At 45.6% G+C, this 17352-nt stretch overlaps 2 protein-coding genes across 2 annotated transcripts; one reads left to right on the top strand and one right to left on the bottom strand.

The window, feature by feature from the left end:
• The first annotated feature begins 1186 nt into the window (after positions 1-1186).
• On the top strand, positions 1187-6681 carry LOC108415561 (MYC binding protein). The gene is made up of 5 exons (XM_017688606.2): positions 1187-1314; positions 3207-3279; positions 3573-3621; positions 5294-5423; positions 6384-6681. The coding sequence occupies exons 1-5, from the start codon at positions 1300-1302 to the stop codon at positions 6426-6428; spliced, it is 312 nt and encodes a 103-aa protein (XP_017544095.1). The 5' UTR covers positions 1187-1299; the 3' UTR covers positions 6429-6681.
• A 6713-nt stretch (positions 6682-13394) lies between these two features.
• LOC108415560 (gap junction alpha-9 protein-like) lies at positions 13395-16942 on the bottom strand. Its single transcript, XM_037542912.1, has 3 exons — positions 16863-16942; positions 15288-15549; positions 13395-14655 (listed from the first exon to the last, which is right to left on the bottom strand). Exons 2-3 carry the CDS (start codon positions 15528-15530, stop codon positions 13408-13410), a joined length of 1491 nt encoding a protein of 496 aa, XP_037398809.1. The 5' UTR covers positions 15531-15549; positions 16863-16942; the 3' UTR covers positions 13395-13407.
• Between the last annotated feature and the right edge of the window lie 410 nt (positions 16943-17352).

The following is a 17352-nucleotide window of genomic DNA, read 5'->3' as shown; positions in this document are numbered from 1 at the left end:
GTAGAATCGCCTCAATGCAGGTAGAATGTGCCTTAAAATGGGTAGAATCGCCTCAATACGGGTAGAATATGCCTTAAAATGGGTAGAATCGCCTCAATACGGGTAGAATGTGCCTTAAAATGGGTAGAATCGCCTCAATACGGGTAGAATGTGCCTTACAATGGGTAGAATCGCCTCAATACGGGTAGAATGTGCCTTACAATGGGTAGAATCGCCTCAATACGGGTAGAATGTGCCTTACAATGGGTAGAATCGCCTCAATACGGGTAGAATATGCCTTACAATGGGTAGAATCGCCTCAATACGGGTAGAATCGCCTCAATACGGGTAGAATGTGCCTTAGAATGGGTAGAATGTGCCTCAATACGGGTAGAATGTGCCTCAATATGGGTAGAATCGCCTCAATACGGGTAGAATGTGCCTTACAATGTGTAGAATCGCCTCAATACGGGTAGAATGTGCCTTACAATGGGTAGAATCGCCTCAATACGGGTAGAATGTGCCTTACAATGGGTAGAATCGCCTCAATACGGGTAGAATATGCCTTACAATGGGTAGAATCGCCTCAATACGGGTAGAATGTGCCTTAGAATGGGTAGAATGTGCCTCAATACGGGTAGAATGTGCCTCAATATGGGTAGAATCGCCTCAATACGGGAGAATATGCCTTAAAATGGATAGAATCGCCTCAATACGGGTAGAATGTGCCTCAGTCTCGGTAGAATGTGCCTCAATACGGGTAGAATGTGCCTCATGGCTGTTAACTTCTGCAGCAGAAAGATAGTTGTGTGTGTAGTGTTGTACACTGGGCTTGATGTACTTCGTTGTGTACCTCCATATTTAGAACTGGTTGGGCTCTTTTGGGCCCTAGAACTCATGGAAAAGCATTAAATCACCTGGAAATCGCAGCTGAGGCAGCCTGTGTGCTATGAGACGTCATGCAATCAGTCTAGGTTGCCGAGTTCGACCTCGAGGCCACGAGAAAGTTGTGCAAACTGTGTTTGATGTTCAACAGGCGCCTTTCACCACGAACTCAGTCTCAGCCCTTTAACCGAACCGGCGTTCCCCTCTAAACCGGTTTAGAGCGGGGGCTTCCTCATCGGATCGGATCGGGTGATCTGATATCGGGAATATCGGGAAGCGACTGTGATCGATTAAGAGCTCGGCGGCGTTCCCCGCCCCTTCTTGTGTTGCCGGGACAACGGCCTGTTGTGCTCCGCAGTGCGCAGGCGCGGGGAGAGAAAGTTGGCAGCAGTTAGCCACAAAGCTAATCGGTTACCGAAGGACAGTGCAGTGACAATGGCGCATTACAGAGTGAGTAGCGAGCTTTAACCGTCGGTTCGGGGCAGGGCGGCTGCTCGTGGACCGGTTCTGTTTCGTTTCACTCGTGTCTGTGTGCTTTTAGGCGAAACTAGTCATGTCGAAGTTAGCTTCGTGTCCGAACTCCGCGTTCCACCTTAAATGGCGCAGCTGCCGCAGACATGCTCCGACGCCGGGATGGTACTTGTGCACCATTTAAGGTGGAACTGAGAGTTCGAAACCGAAGCCGACTTCATTTCGTACTAACGTTTACCGAGAGTTAAAACGGCTTGTTTTTATCGACACTAGAGACGCAAGTGAACCCCATTCTGCCGTGTTTTGGTGTGAACAGTGTTCAGGGTTTGAGCGGAAGTGGGTTTGTCTTCGATAAACAGGCCAGTTGTTTATTTTTTAAACCTATTGCTTTAACTTGTGTCAGTTTGGACGGAGCGATACCACGTTTCCCGATATATCGATATCAGCCGATACCAACTCTAATAAAGTAGCCTGAAGTCCCGATATTTACAGAGTTACGCCCAGTGAATATATTATAGTGGTAAGAATCTGCCCAGCGTCACTAATGAAACACGCCATGCTGGACTAAATGGCACTGGCTTGTTGGATTATGTGTATTACATGCCTTTAATAAGTGCTTACCATTAAATGTGTGTTCATAAAAAGCAGATCGAACAACTGAAGTAAGTGCTAAATATTTTTATTGTGGAAAACGGAACTGAACAGGTAAACCTGGTGGTGAGAAATGTGATCCGCTTGTACCAGCGCGACACACTACGGGCCGGTTTACAGCCCTGGAGTGAAGTGTAGTGCTTTAATGTGTGTGTGTTCAGTCTTTACTGAGTCCTCAGGTACTCTAGCTAGTTTAAACCGCACGTTTACTAACTCTGGTTAAACCACAAATCCGTAAGTCGTGTCTTAACTAGTAACGTCTAATGTGCACGATGCTCTACAACAGTGCTAATCTGCAGAACCGATCAGGAACCCCGCGGTCACGACGGCACGACGCCAGCTGCTCAGACGATGTTGACCGAACGCTCGTATGCACACTAAATTGAAAGTTACCCAAACGATAATTAGAGTCACTTTGTCTTTTCAACGAAAATCAAACCACTTGGGAGCCACGACATTTTACCGTCTTGGCTGTATGTGGCTCAATACGTGCTAACGTCCTAGTGAAATCCAGAAATATAATGCAGACCAAAAACCGCAGACTCATTCTGCTCCTGCCCAGCTGTAGCCACTTTTCCCGCATCTCCAGTTTGCCTCAAAAGTAGATCAGTTTTTGGTAAAACGTCCCTGAGTGTTCGACGAGGCTGAGGTGAGGTTCACGTTCACATTGTTCTCGTTCCATCTTTAACGCTGCCAGGGTGGAACTGCTGCACCATTTAAGGTAGAACAGGAAAGTTCAAACAAGAAGCTGGAGAACGAGAAACTGACTGTGTTTTTAGTGTTTGACGGGTTCTCGTTGCAGATTAAAGATATCAGGAAACCAGCTGGAGCGACTATAAATGCTAATAAGTCCATTCGTCTCTAAGTTATCGATGTTCGTCTTAAATCTTTCTCCTTGCCTTTTTGCTTTATTTTACCGTAAAGGAGGATTATTTTATTATTACCTATTGATCTAATACTGATGTTGAGCCACACCAGGCCAGTAAAAGAGCCGCAGGTTGCCGACCCCTGAGCTAGCGTGCGGAAGCACTTTGGCTTCTGTAGAGCGTATTCCATCCGTTTTCCGTCCGGTCGTAGTTGTGAAATCAGTCGAGGGGAATTCTCGGTGACGTCACCGGCCCTACGTGTAGCACGTACCGGGCTGTTGTGAAAGCGTGCCGTGCTGGAACGTGCAGTAGATGGGAAAGGGAGTTTAATTTTGGTATCATGTGTTTCTTCAGGCCTCCGAGTCGAAGCGCGAGCAGTTCAGAAGATACCTGGAGAAGGCTGGAGTCCTGGACAGTCTCACTAACGGTATGTCCTGCCCCAAAATGATGCCGATCAGCCGAGAGATGGCCGCGAGAGATGGCCGCTGGAGCTACAGGTGCTCACGTCACTTGACGTGGATTTCCCTTATAGCCTCGTAGCTCCAGTGCTAAAAGTATTGAAGCCAACTTCAGACACCAGTCGTTTCCGGCTGATCGACCACATAGATGAAAAAAGCAAATAACAGCACTACAGCCTAAAAGCCTGTGTGATACTGTAGACTGTGCACGTTTGCAGTAATCCCGCACTAACAACCCGCCCTCTAATGTGTTCCTGTGCAGTGTTGGTGGCGCTGTACGAGGAGACGGAGAAACCCAACAATGCCCTGGAGTATCCTTTACGCTGGGCCTGATGCAGCGAAACAGGCGTATGCAGTGTTTGGACGCACCATGCTGTTGTAGTACTCGAGACCATAAACTAGCGGCCTCCGTCTCGACCTCACTGGGACTCGTCTCCGTCTCGGTTTAAGACTCAAAAATCGCCGTTGAGACCCATCGAGTCGGATGCCTTTGGCACTAGAAGCCGAATAATTATTGAATACCAATAAAACCAGAATAAAGAGTCTTACTCTGTACTGAGCTCCCCGCTCTGATCTTCAGCTGTGGCGCTGATATGCACACATAGTGTTGCTTGGACGCAGACAGAAGCAGCCGAGCAGGAGATCAAACGAAACCGAAAGTTTCAGGCTCCGTTTGAAGCAAGTAACGGGTCATTCTACAGAAACGTCCACTGTCCTGTCTCTCCGTAGGAGTCACTGGAGTTACCGATCCTCATCGATGTTACAGATACAGATTTTTAATGATCAGTGCGTTTTACAGAACATCAAACCGCACGCTGTCCATCAGGGAACGGGAATTTAATCCATTCGTGTTCCTATTTTCCCACAGTGACCTCAGAATAAAGTCGGTCGCACCAGTGACGTCAGCTAGAAGCTTCATATGAGATCATGAGCTGAATGAGAAGATCTCTGAGAACTGAGAGACACAGTGGACTCACCATGAGCTTTTCTCCATAGATCCTCAGAAAACAGGTCAGAGGAGGTCGAGTGATGTCATCAGCGTGACTTTTATTTCAGAATGAGAGACGCAGTAACACCAGTGATGCGACTCCTGGGGACTTTTATTATATAGTTTATAACATTTATTTGGCTGTTGTTTTTATCTCAAAATACGGCCTCAGCCTTCACACACGACTGTGGGGACGAGCTCTTCTGTGGTGACCGGAATTTTATACGACTGATTTAAAAGCCATAAATAAACTATAAGCCTTACATGTTTCTCCAAGTGTAATATATCTGTAAACGCTAGCGACACAAAAACGGACGTTTCTGTAGAACGCCTAATAAAAACGCCACTTTCTTCATTGTGGCACCTGTTGTGTGCACGACGCTGTAAGTAATAGTTTGTTAATAGTTTTTTATTTATAACTGTGAACTTGATGCAGTTTAGCTGGTCACTCAGCTCTATAAGAGTCCGACTTCAGCTGTCCGCAGGCCACTGAGACGTTCAGACGCTATTCAGACACTGCCAGTACAGCTGTAATCTACTCGGAGCAGAAGTTCACTGCCCTCTACACGGATTACAGTCTGTTGATGGAACATCAGGCTCTCCGTATGTAAGACCATTCATTTCGGCCTCGCTCAGGAGCGCCCTCTAGTGTTTGACAAACCCAGAAGGCATTACGGAGGAGTAGTTCTCCTCTATTTCCCACCTCAGCCTTGGCACGAACGCTTTAAACAGTGGCATCACATCACATGACACAGCACTCGTTTAATTTTACTCCTCCAATCGGAACAGTCTGTGTTTGATTACCGGGTTTTGTAAATGAACATTACCCTGAATTTAGATTTCTCAGTAGTCCAGTGACCATGTGAAGCCTTAGCCCTGTGTTCTGTGAGTTCAAACCCAGTCTCATGCTGCTCTGGTTCTGAACGTCTGCGGCAGCTTGGCATGTGGGTGCTGTCCAGCAGAGTGGGTTTGAGCCTTAAACAGAGCCCTGTCAGATTCATAAGGCAGCACCTGGGCACAGGTGAGCCGGACTCGGCTGACGCTGAATCTCTGCGCCTGGAGCTGAAAGAGCTACAGCAGAAACACGACCTGCTACTGGAGGAAAACAAAGACCTGAAGCGCCGGGTAAGAGCTGACGCTACTGCCCCAGGAACAGAATAAATGCCCCGGGAACAGGGTAAGAGCTGACGCCACTGCCCCAAGAACAGAATAAATGCCCCGGGAACAGGGTAAGAGCTGACGCCAGTGCCCCGGGAACAGGGTTAGACCTGACGCCAGTGCCCCAAGAACAGAATAAATGCCCCGGGAACAGGGTAAGAGCTGACGCCAGTGCCCCGGGAACAGGGTTAGACCTGACGCCAGTGCCCCAAGAACAGAATAAATGCCCCGGGAACAGGGTAAGAGCTGACGCCACTGCCCCGGGAACAGAACAAATGCCACAGGAACAGGGTTAGACCTGACGCCAGTGCCCCAAGAGCAGAATAAATGCCCCGGGAACAGGGTAAGGGCTGACGCCAGTGCCCCGGGAACAGAATAAATGCCACAGGAACAGGGTTAGACCTGACGCCAGTGCCCCAAGAACAGAATAAATGCCCCGGGAACAGGGTAAGAGCTGACGCCACTGCCCCGGGAACAGAATAAATGCCACAGGAACAGGGTTAGACCTGACGCCAGTGCCCCAAGAGCAGAATAAATGCCCCGGGAACAGGGTAAGGGCTGACGCCAGTGCCCCGGTGTCTTGGTTAGCAGCACTACTCAATGTTCAGATAGCCGATGTTCGGTGAACGGTGCTCTGAAAATTGTGCATTGCGTTCACTTACTTTGCAGCTGTGTGTGAGAACGAAGTGTTCTGGTATGGTGTGGGGGTCTCCAAACCCCCGCAGGTAGTACCGTATAGCATGGTAATGTCTGGAGAGTGTTTGAAGATTTGAAACAGGTGGTTAGCACCAAACCCCAGCTCTGGACCACTAGATGGAGATGGACTGACAGAAGCTGTATTTACCCCTGAAGGACACTGCAGGACTGATAAACCCCTACAGACTTTTGTTTCTCTCCGTCTCTCTCTCTCTCTCTCTCTCTGTCCAGCTCCTGCAGTACGAGCCATCTGCCGAGGTCGGAGGAGCGGAGTGAAGACTGAAGAGGAAGTCCTCTTTCTTTAGTTTATTATATGAGAAAAGGGAGACTGTCGTTGAGAGTCCAGCTGTGGCGTATTTATTTGCACTTGTGTAATTTTTTGTGACTTTTTTGTAAGATCCTGGAGAAACACTGGAAGGACTAGTTTAGTTGGAGATGTAGCGCCATGTTGGCTTTAGTTAGGGTTCATGTAGGTTTAGTTTGGTATAACGTTAATTCCTGAACTCAATACATATTTTTCTGCATCACCTCCTGTGTGTGAGAGCGGTGTTTCATTTGTTCTACAGATGCTCTGAAGCAGGGAAAAGTGGCCCCGATCTGAGCTTTGTCTCCATATGTGACACAGCTGCGTGTCTGTGTGTCAGTGTGAACAGATAAACACACTGAATCTGATTTCTGAGCTGCTGAGACTCAAAAACATCTCGGCTGTTGTTTGGGAAAATTATATAAACAGTAACGAATAATAAACGTGAAGATCGGTTTTTATCATGGGTTCAAAGTTGACATTATAAATTCAATTCTGTGGGCGGAGCCTTGTTTTAGCTCTGTTCAAAGCTAATATTGTCACTGAAACAGTCACGACTGAAACGTGGTGAAGTTTGGCAGAGTTAAGATTGTTCTGGTAGAGACTAAATGGAATGTTCAGTCATTAATTTTAATAAAATAATCATAATCAAGGTTTAGGGTCACTCAGAGCAGAAGGGTGTAAGTCTAAAGTCTAAATTAAATCAAGTTAAAAGTCCCAAATGTGTTTCAGCTCCGACTCTGAACCAGCTCAGCAGGAATTTATCAATTTGCTTTAATATAGGCTTTAATAATCATTTTAGAAGAAATGTTTTTTCATGTGGTGAGTAGCGAGTCAGATCTAGTCCTCTGAAACCAAACCGAGCAGAAATAGTAATGTTAACGTTCCGCCGATCATCAGAGTGGTAGTCAAACTGGAGTCGCCGTTCCTTCAGCAGATGAATCAGTGAGCTCATCGATTTCACTGTTATGTAATTGTGCCTCCAGCTTATGGACACAGTGATGGGCTGATGGGTTTCTCGCTGGTGGGAACCGCCTGCACGTGTTCTACAGCGTGGACTCCCATTAACTGTTCTTTACAGAGCTTTTTGCGGTTACTTACGTTGTGATGACCAGGCCAACAGAAATGTACAGAAGGCTAAAAAACAGACTCGGTGTCTGCCCGAGTCAGCGTTTATAAGAGAGAACCGCTGAGCAGTGTGACTCTGGGGTGACCGTGCAATGCGACCTCTTCTCTCGCCCTTTGTTGAAGGTCTGTTCAGTTTAGTTGTGGTCAATGCTGGTACAGCATGCTAATGCTTAGCCTTCAGCTCCACAGGGAATCTTTTCACCTGGTCCCTGAAGGCTTATGGTACGGGTCCTCTCACAGCTTCGCCTGGCTACGGCCTGTGCATTTCAAAGAAGGGCTCTGCCGCGCTGCCTTTAGCCAATCAGACGGCTGGCTTTTGTCACGAGTGGCAGCCGTGACTTTCTGTGAGAGCAGAGAAACAGCAGCTCTCTGTCTCTTCTTGAACCCATTGTAGACACAGACCTGTAGAGAGTGAGGATCTGGACAGAAGACGTTTGATTGGATGACGAAAAAATGAACCATACAGAGGTTCCTTGCTGAGCTACCTTGCTAGTGAGATTGACCGAGTGTACGTTTCACCTTCTGTGGACGACGGCTACGTTCTGAAAAGCATGAAGGCCAAATCACTGCTTTCAAAGCAAGCTTTACAGGAGAGGGAGAAAACATACTGTACCCTGAGTGTACGCCAATGGAGCCAGACTTTCCAGGTAATTTTGAAACGTTTCTTTCTGTCCATTCTTCATAAACAATTACTCACAGTGTAAAGAGCAACAGGGATTTTCAAATTAAGTCAAAAACTGATCAACAACAAAAATGGAGATGAGCGGTCTTGTTCTGACAGCAGTGCTGCTGTATGAAGGTGTAAGGTGGTGTTAGTAACCGTTAGAACCAGTAGGTGGCGGTATGCACATTCACCGTTCCTCTTGTTTGCTGTGGCGGCGCCTCCCTGCAATCACAGAGCTGTTTTGTGTTATGAAGGTGAGCCGTGCTGGTTTTGTCTCTGTTAACAATCCATGTTGCGTCTTGGAAAATATCAAACATCCAGTGCTGTTCTGCACAGATTAGAGATGTAGTGACCTCGCCACTTGTTAAGTGGACGTTAGGAATGATTTGTTCATAACCGCTGTAATCTTAAAAGTCGCTCGCTAATCTGAATGTGGGTTTGACACCATCACGCTTTGTTGATCAACTTCATGCAATGTCAGTTGTCTGTAAAAATACAGTTTACATATTTTATTTATTTAAAATGTTAGTTATTCAACTGAACAGGGCTTAAAATATTTCCTAAGCACTTCATGTCTTCCATGAGTTTCACCCTTGAATGTGTTACCTATTGCAGCCACAGTGAATTGAAGAGACTTGTAATAGTGGCTATGTAACTAATTTTATGTAAGCCAATTTTTTTTTCACACACAGCTGCTTGTTTGATGAAGATGGAAACTGCTGCCTGTTGTGATCCAGCTAAGAGAGGTCTGCTAATAAAACAGCGCCACCAGCTGATGCACCAGTTTTGCGCTCCCTGATTTCTTTTATTCCATCACTTCACAGCACAGAGCCTTCCTAGGGAGCTGCTTGAGAAGAAAAGGCTTATATCTGTATTTTAGTCCCACTGTGAGCGTTTGGGTATCAGGTACACTATATTGTCGAAAGTTTTCACTTCCCCATCCAAATCACTGAATTCAGGTGTTCCAGTCACTTCCATGGCCACAGGTGTATAAAGCCGAGCCCCTCGGCCTGCAGACTGCTTCTACGGACATTAGTGAAAGAATGGGTCGCTCTCAGGAGCTCAGTGAATTCCAGCGTGGTACCGTGATCGGACGCCACCTGTGCAGCAAGTCCAGTCGGGAAATTTCCTCACTACTAAATATTCCACAGTCCACTGTCAGTGGGATTATAACAAAGTGGAAGCGATTGGGAACGACAGCAGCTCAGCCACAAAGTGGTCGGCCACGTAAAATGACAGAGCGGTCAGCGGATGCTGAGGGGCATAGTGCACAGAGGTCACCGACTTTCTGCAGAGTCAATCACTACAGACCTCCAAACTTCATGTGGCCTTAAGTTCAGCTCAAGAACAGCGTAGAGAGCTTCATGGAATGGGTTTCCATGGCCGAGCAGCTGCATCCAAGCCTTACATCACCAAGCGCAATGCAAAGCGTGGAATGCAGTGGAGTAAAGCGCCGCCACTGGACTCTAGAGCAGTGGAGACGTGTTCTCTGGAGTGACCAATCACGCTTCTCCATCTGGAAATCCGATGGACGAGTCTGGGTTTGGCGGTTGCCAGGAGACGGTACTTGCCTGACTGCATTGTGCCGAGTGTAAAGTTTGGTGGAGGGGGGATCATGGTGTGGGGGTGTTTTTCAGGAGTTGGGCTCGACCCCTTAGTTCCAGTGAAAGGAACACTTAAAGCTTCAGCACCAAGAGATTTTCAACAATTTCACGCTCCCAACTTTGTGGGAACAGTTTGGGGACGGTCCCTTCCTGTTCCAACATGACTGCACACCAGTGCACAAAGCAGGTCCATAAAGACGTGGATGAGCCAGTTTGGTGTGGAAGAACTTGACTGGCCTGCACAGAGTCCTGACCTCAACCCCATAGAACCCCTTTGGGATGAATTAGAGTGGCGACTGTGAACCAGGCCTTCTCGTCCAACATCACTGTCTGACCTCACAAATGTGCTCCTGGAAGAACGGTCAGAAATTCCCATAAACACTCCTAACCCTTGTGGAAAGCCTTCCCAGAAGAGTTGAAGCTGTTATAGCTGCAAAGGGTGGGCCGACATCATATTAAATCATCTTACTTCCTATGGCGTAAGAATGGGATCTCACTCAAGTTCATATGAAGGCAGAGAGCTGGTTCAGCAGAATGCAGCATGAAAAAGTGCAAGTGGACATGCAGTGAAAGGGTGAGTCTGTAGACCAACTGGTAAACAGAGAGCTTTGCCTTATGGCTCAGCTCCCCCTTCACTACAGTCCAGTAGAGTGACTGCGCTACTGCTGCTGCCTGTCCCAGCCTGTGCTCGATCTCACCATCCCTCTTCCCATCATTCTCAACAAGATCTCAGATACTTAAACTCCTCCACCTGGGGCAGGTCCTCTCCCTTACCTGGAGGGAGTATGCCATCTTATAGTAGAGCCTGATAAAGAGCACAACACTAATGTCATTTTATATCTGGCCCTGGACTATGGGGACCACGGGGACCACGGGGAAATGAGGCCAGAATGGCCAGAGCACAGCTCTCCAGCTAATAGTTCTAGAGCAGAGGTGTCCCATCTAATCCACAAAGGGCCCGTGTGGAGCTGAAGACTGGAGCGGTGATTAAACGAGTACAATCAGCTGAGCTCCTGTTTGTTTGGAATGAAAACCCAGAGCCACGTCCGCCCTTTGTGGGTTAGATTGGACACCCCCCGAGTGATTTGTTGGTGATTGCACATGAACACTCAGGATTCATCTCTGAAGACCCTGATGTGAGGCTGAACTCTTTTTGTGCTTGTGGTTGTTCCAGGGAAAACTGGACGGAAGCATGTACAGTGTAATATTAGTGCCATTTCAGACTTTAGAATGTTTTGGAGGAAAAATGCTGTGCGGTTCCTTTAAGCTTAGTCGTTTACAGCCACCGCTAACTTTAGAGGTCTTTGGAGGCCATCCTCCTTTTCCTCTGCTTTTCAGGAAAGATACCTTCTATCTTCATTTCTACTTTATTTCTCCTCTTAATTCAGTGCTGTCAAGTTTTTTGTGACTCCTGTTGACCATATACATGAAGTTTCTCCAGAAACGTCAAATGAATCAATAATCTATACGACAGCATAAACATTTTTTGAATCAATCTTTAATTAACAAAGAATTACAAGTGAATTTAGTGCAAAGAAAAAGGCAAAAGCATTGCTATTTACTATAGTAGTAGCATTACCTGTCTGACTGTTAAAGAGCTGGTAGCTGTTTGCAGGTGTGGCAGCAGCCGTTGCTTCAGAGGAGCTGAGGGTGGGGCAGAGAATACATAAAAAGTATTCAGAATAATTTCAGAATACCTTCCTCTGCATTACTTTGTGGTTGTGATTCTTATTTAATCCCACTGCTGCTATTACAGTCCCACTGCGGCCCTACAGTCCTACTCCTGCTCCTGTAATCCCACGGCTGCTCCGTAATCCCACTGCTTTTATCATAATCCCATTGTTGCTCCCATAATCCCACTGCTTTTATCATAATCCCATTGTTGCTCCCATAATCCCACTGCTTTTATCATAATCCCATTGTTGCTCCCATAATCCTACTGCTGCTCCTGTAATCCCACCACTACTCTCGTAATCCCACTGTTTTTCCCCATAATTCCACTGCTGCTCCTGTAATCCCACTGCTGCTTATACAAGCCAGTTGTTGCTCCTGGAATCCCACTGTTGCTCCCACAGTCCCACTGCTTTTCCCATAATTCCACCGCTGCTCCCGTAATCCTTTTGCTGCCCCCACAGTCCCACTGTTGCTCCTACAATCCCACTGCTGCTCCCATAATCCCACTGCCACTCTTACAGTCCTACTCCTGCTCCCATAATCCCACTGCTTTCCCCATTATTCCACTGTTGCTCCTGTAATCCCACTAATGCTTACACAATCCCATTGTTACTCCTGTAATCACACTGCTGCTCCCACAATCCCACTCCTGCTCCTGTAATCCCACTGCTGCTCCCACAGTCCTACTCCTTTTCCCATAATTCTACTGCTGCTGCAGTAATCCTACTGCTGCTCCCACAATCCCACTGCTGCTGTACTTATCTCCTAATTTGCCATATTCCAGTAACAAAATCTTGCAAATGTGACTGTAAAATGGGACGCTGTGTGATTTTCAGTAAATGGCCTGTATGTAATTTTCCACAAATCTCCTAATTAATGACTGATCACATGGATTTATGAGTCTATTCATGTCATACAATCCATGTTTGTATTCTAAAAGTAAATGTGTTCTCAATACTTCTGTTACAAAATGTAACTTGGACCGAACACAGACACATAATTTCTGGATTCTGAAATCATGATGCCAAACTTGTTTTCTGTTGCATCCCAACCCTGAAAGAGACATCATTATTTTTGGCAGTATCATCACCTTCTGGCGAGCTGAAACAGCCTTCAGGAGAAAGAACAATGGGCTCTAAAACAGAATAATCAAATGTACTTGGACTGTTGCTGGAAACGAAACAATACAGCACAAACAGAGCCTTAAACCAGCCCCTCCCACAACAGCGCTCTATTAGTCTTGCAAAGCTGATATTCGGTAGATCTGGCAGGCCTTAATTTCACATCCTAAGCCAGTGTTTAAATGATGTTTACAGTGGCGAATGACAGTAGTGTCACTGTGATCTGCATTTTTTTTTTGTCTTTTTCCCTATTTAGTGCACCATACTCATGTCATGAGCAAGATTTTCCCATGCTGACTGAGACGAAATGGCAAATGAAACAGAGGAAAACATACACTAAAATGGTCTGAAGAACCAGCAGTTATTTCTCCAGGCTGTTCTGCATGATAGTGGTGCTGGACTCAAGAAAGCTTTCCAAAGAAAAACTTACAAGATTGATCCTAAAATGACAAAAAAAAGTTCTTAAATCATTTTAAAAAGATAAAGAAGTTAGTTTCTTGTGTAAGTGAGAAGATAAATTTAGAAGAGAAGAATAGCACCTGTTCCTAAAATCGTTCTTTGTTGAAAGAAAAAAAGTTAAATTTTAAATAAAAAAGCTCTTATTTCTTTAGATATACTGCTTTTCTTACTCCAGTAAAGAAAAAAATCTACTGATACTTATCATGATATATCATTTACAATATTAATATAGTTCAGTTACATTTCACTCTGCTGTTAGTAGAAGGTGGCAACTTCTAAGGTTACTTTAAAAGCAGTATTTTTAGATCTGCAGGTCTGTCGCAGCTCTCCTGCTGCTGCCGCTGCTGGCTGGTGAAGTTCGGCGGTTTGTGGAGAGAGCAGGACTTTGCCGTGAATCTGAGCTCCTGTCTGCCACAGAGTCTGGCGTTTGGGGCCGGCTGGATCTCCTGAAGTCCTGTTTAGGGAGGGGCCGGCCATGGACCACAGGATGACCAACGCAGGGCCGAATTCCTGCGGCCGCAGAGCTGCTGCAGGACTCTCCACTGTCTGAAGCATTGCCTTCCAACACTGTACTGCAGTGCCGTGGGCCACTGACCTTCCGGGGTCTCCGAGCACCACTTGTTGGACAGGTAGCGGGGCAGGAAGTGGAGTCAGTCACTGGAAGCGTTGGGTACTCTGAACTCTCAGTTTCAAGCTCCTGCGAATCCACCAGAAGTTGCTCAGGCTTGTCCGGATGGGAGCGAACCTCGTTACTTGTGTTATTGGAGTTGTTGTTGCCCTCTGTGGGACTCTGGACAAGCTTCTTGCCTTCTTTCTGACCTTCCTGTCCCAGCCTCCCTCCAGCTTGACCTTGAATGGGCAGGAAAGCAGATGATCCGCTGGTTAGAGGCAGGAAAGCAGGTCCGTTGGCTTGCTTCTCAAGAAGCAGCGTGTACCCACTTGGCGCTGTAGGGATTGTGGCCTTGCGTCCTTGACTGATGCACACTTGATGCACCACTGAGTTCTTTTTGGACTTGGCACCATAGCAGTCATCCAGGTCATCCTTCAAATGTGGGTAGTAGTCCAGGATGCCTTTCTTGAGTTTCTTGTATCCAAGGTGCAAAATCTCCAGCAAGCTGAGGAAGAGAGAGACAGCTGCTATGACTTGCATGAACACCATGAACACGCTTTTCTCAGTTGGGCGTGAAACAAAGCAGTCCACAACATCCGGGCACGGTTCACGCTCACATTTATACAGTGTTTCCAGCTGGTTCCCGTAGATCAGGTGCTGACCCAGCATAAACCCGATCTCCACCACCGACCGGGTCACTATGTGAGCAATGTAAGTTCGCAGAAGTGATCCCCTAAGGGGAGCCTTGTTCAGTTTGCCCTGCTCCAGCTGCCTCATCTCCCTCTCTACCTTCTTTCGGGCATCTGTCTGGTCCGGGTCCAGTGCCTCCAGCTCCCGTCGCAGTGCCACCTTCTTGCAGTGTCGCTCCTTCTCTAGGGCTCTCAGCTGGTAGATGGCGTGGCCCATGTAGACAAGTGAGGGTGAGGAGACAAAGATGACCTGTTGTGGTATAAAATTAGCCACATGTTAGTTTAAGTTATCTTGACTGCTACTTTCACCCTTTTTATTTTGCAAGACTTAACATGTTTTATCATATTCACTTATCTATTTTGAGATTTCATCATTGGTTTCATCATTTCATCACAGCATATTGGTTCCCAATCCTTATCGTGCTCTAACACACACTTCACAGGGAGAACACCAAGGGAAGAGACACTCCAGGACCAGGGTTAGGAACCAATGGTCCGACACAATCAGAAATTCTCTGGCAGATTTTCTGATGGACTAACGTTATTAGCTGCTGAGACCTTTCTTTATATATCTATATATATGATCCAAATCTGATCTATGTATGATGAGTGGAGAACACATTACATGAGGTAAAAATAAACATTACATCCAAGAAGAGAAAAACAGTTGAGTTAAAACAGATTATAATTCAGATTTCAGATATCTGAGTGGCTGTGCCCCATTAATGACAGATTTCAGCACCCCAGACATATTTTGTCATTAAAACAATACATTTAATCCTGCAAAATTATTAATTACCAAGTTCATGTGGTGTGTTTGAGCAGGACTGGAAGTGTCTGCTATAAAAATAAGCTGAATGGAACTGAATTGAACCCAATGACCTGCAGCACCCAGTAGCGGATGAGAGAGATGGGGAAGGCACGGTCGTAGCAGACGTTGCGGCAGCCAGGCTGCTTGGTGTTGCAGATGAAGTCGGCCTGCTCGTCGTTCCACACATCCTCGGCCGCCACTCCCAGCACCAGCATGCGGAAAATGAAGAGGATGGTCAGCCATATTTTCCCCACCATGGTGGAGTGAATGTGCACCTCCTCGAGGATTCCGCCCAGGAAGTTCCAGTCACCCATCTTCACTCGGACATGGCTACTGTGGAGAGAGGAGTGGTGATCATTTCAGAGAGGAATATAGAGTCAAACGCCGCCCATCTGTCCCAATTCTGGGACATCTTACCTTCGTCTGAAATGTAGTAGTGTTTAATTTTTCACTACGACTCTTGTTAACGTAAAAAAAGTCCTATTTGCGAATATTTTATGTATATTTGTCTGCAACACTCTAAAGAAAAATGGCCCAAAAGACGGGCAGCGCTTTGGAGGAATGTGAGCTCTATGGTTGTATACTGGGACAGCTAGCTTTTCAGAAAAATTCTCTTTGTCCTGTTCAAATTCCATTATCAATTGTCCACTATCTACTATGAGTTGTTCAGCAAACTATCTCAGCTATACTTAGGTTAGAATGTGTAATGAATGTTAGGGTCCGCCAGTGACCAATTGGGTTAAACCACCACCACTTTTTAAAAGTGTACACAGTGGGCTTCAAAAATCCTTAAAAAACGGGGATGTTTTTCATTTAAACCTACAAATAAACAAAATAAAATTTGGAATTTAGAAAGATTTAAAAAGTTATGATGAGAAAAATTAAGTACAAATATTGTAAATTCAGTTCTGTTTGTGTCTATTCAAGCTGAAGTGTATGACTGTCTAGTACAAACAACCCAACATGACCAACTTCAGAGTGTTTTTAGTCTGATCTCTGCCTGTGAAGCTCGTGATCAGACTTTTAAGTGGGTTTGATCTGCTGAACAGAGACTTTTACGAAACTTCTAAAATTCTGAATTCTGAAATTCATGTTCAAATTTGAAATCTACTGTTCACTCAGATTTACCCTATTTCTACTACTTCTATTAATAATGATACACTTTATAAAAAGATGGTTCTTCAAGGGTTCTTCAGTAAAGACAATGGTTCTGTGTAGACCCCTGAACACTTAAAGAACTGCATGCATGCTTCAGCAAACCGGTCTTGGAGTCTTAATGGATCTTCATAGAACCATTGTCTTTACTAAAGAACCTTTGAAGAACCATCTTTCTCAGTGTAACACCTTTCATACATAAAAAAATGCAGCTCAAAGTGATTCACAGTGAAATTAAAAAACTTTTAAAAATTGTGTTAGAAACTAGCAAAACAAAAACAACAGAAAGAAGTTCTTGTTTAATAGTAATAATAATAAAAAGAAATGTAAATAATTAAATATTAAAACAAACTATACATTAAAATGAAAAGAGCAAATAATGTAAGATTGGAAACAAAAACAGGAAGCTAACAGAATGCTAAGTTAAATAAAAGCATTGTCAGCTGCTGAGTGTATTTTACTCAGCATTCCTATTTAAGTCCACTGCTTACCTTGTCTTTGAGAAATGGAATTTTCGTGATGAGCTGCATCAGAGGAAAACACTGCCACTCGCGTCCGAATCCACCGTCATGCATCATGAAAAAGAGGGTAAATGAACTCAGTGAGAGAGCTCGGTTCTACAGCCGTGCTCACTCATGCAGGAGCTGCTCCAACGTCCAGCAGAGCTGCTGTGCTGCGGTCAATTCAGCTCTTTATACCCAGCCTGAAGGGATCAATACAGTTTACAGTGGTGGGAAAGCCTGCTGGTCATCCTGGCAAAGAGGATGCCAAATAATGATAAAATCAGTGTGTGTTTCAACAGTAGAAGCCCCCCAACCACCACCACCCACCCCCAAACTGCAGCATTCATTTAATATTAACACTTATTATCCTCTTAAACTCCAAGCCTATTTTTGCCAATTTTCGCCTGAAATGACATACCCAAATATTAATGCTTTATACTCAAATATTATATAATCCAGAGGCAATTTTAAGAAGTAT

The sequence above is a fragment of the Pygocentrus nattereri genome, chromosome 11 (genome assembly GCF_015220715.1).
Source record: "Pygocentrus nattereri isolate fPygNat1 chromosome 11, fPygNat1.pri, whole genome shotgun sequence".
Taxonomy (NCBI): Eukaryota; Metazoa; Chordata; class Actinopteri; order Characiformes; family Serrasalmidae; genus Pygocentrus; species Pygocentrus nattereri.
This window is presented reverse-complemented; position numbering and strand designations above follow the sequence as displayed.

Excerpts from the sequence above, each read along its gene's own strand:
- LOC108415561 (XM_017688606.2), top strand. Across the intron at positions 3,280-3,572 it reads CCTGGACAGTCTCACTAACG|TGTTGGTGGCGCTGTACGAG; the intron begins GTATGTCCTGCC and ends GTTCCTGTGCAG. Across the intron at positions 3,622-5,293 it reads AAACCCAACAATGCCCTGGA|ATTCATAAGGCAGCACCTGG; the intron begins GTATCCTTTACG and ends GAGCCCTGTCAG.
- LOC108415560 (XM_037542912.1), bottom strand. The coding sequence starts at position 15,530 with ATGGGTGACTGGAACTTCCTGGGCGGAATCCTCGAGGAGGTGCACATT. Across the intron at positions 14,656-15,287 it reads TCCGCTACTGGGTGCTGCAG|GTCATCTTTGTCTCCTCACC; the intron begins GTCATTGGGTTC and ends ATACCACAACAG.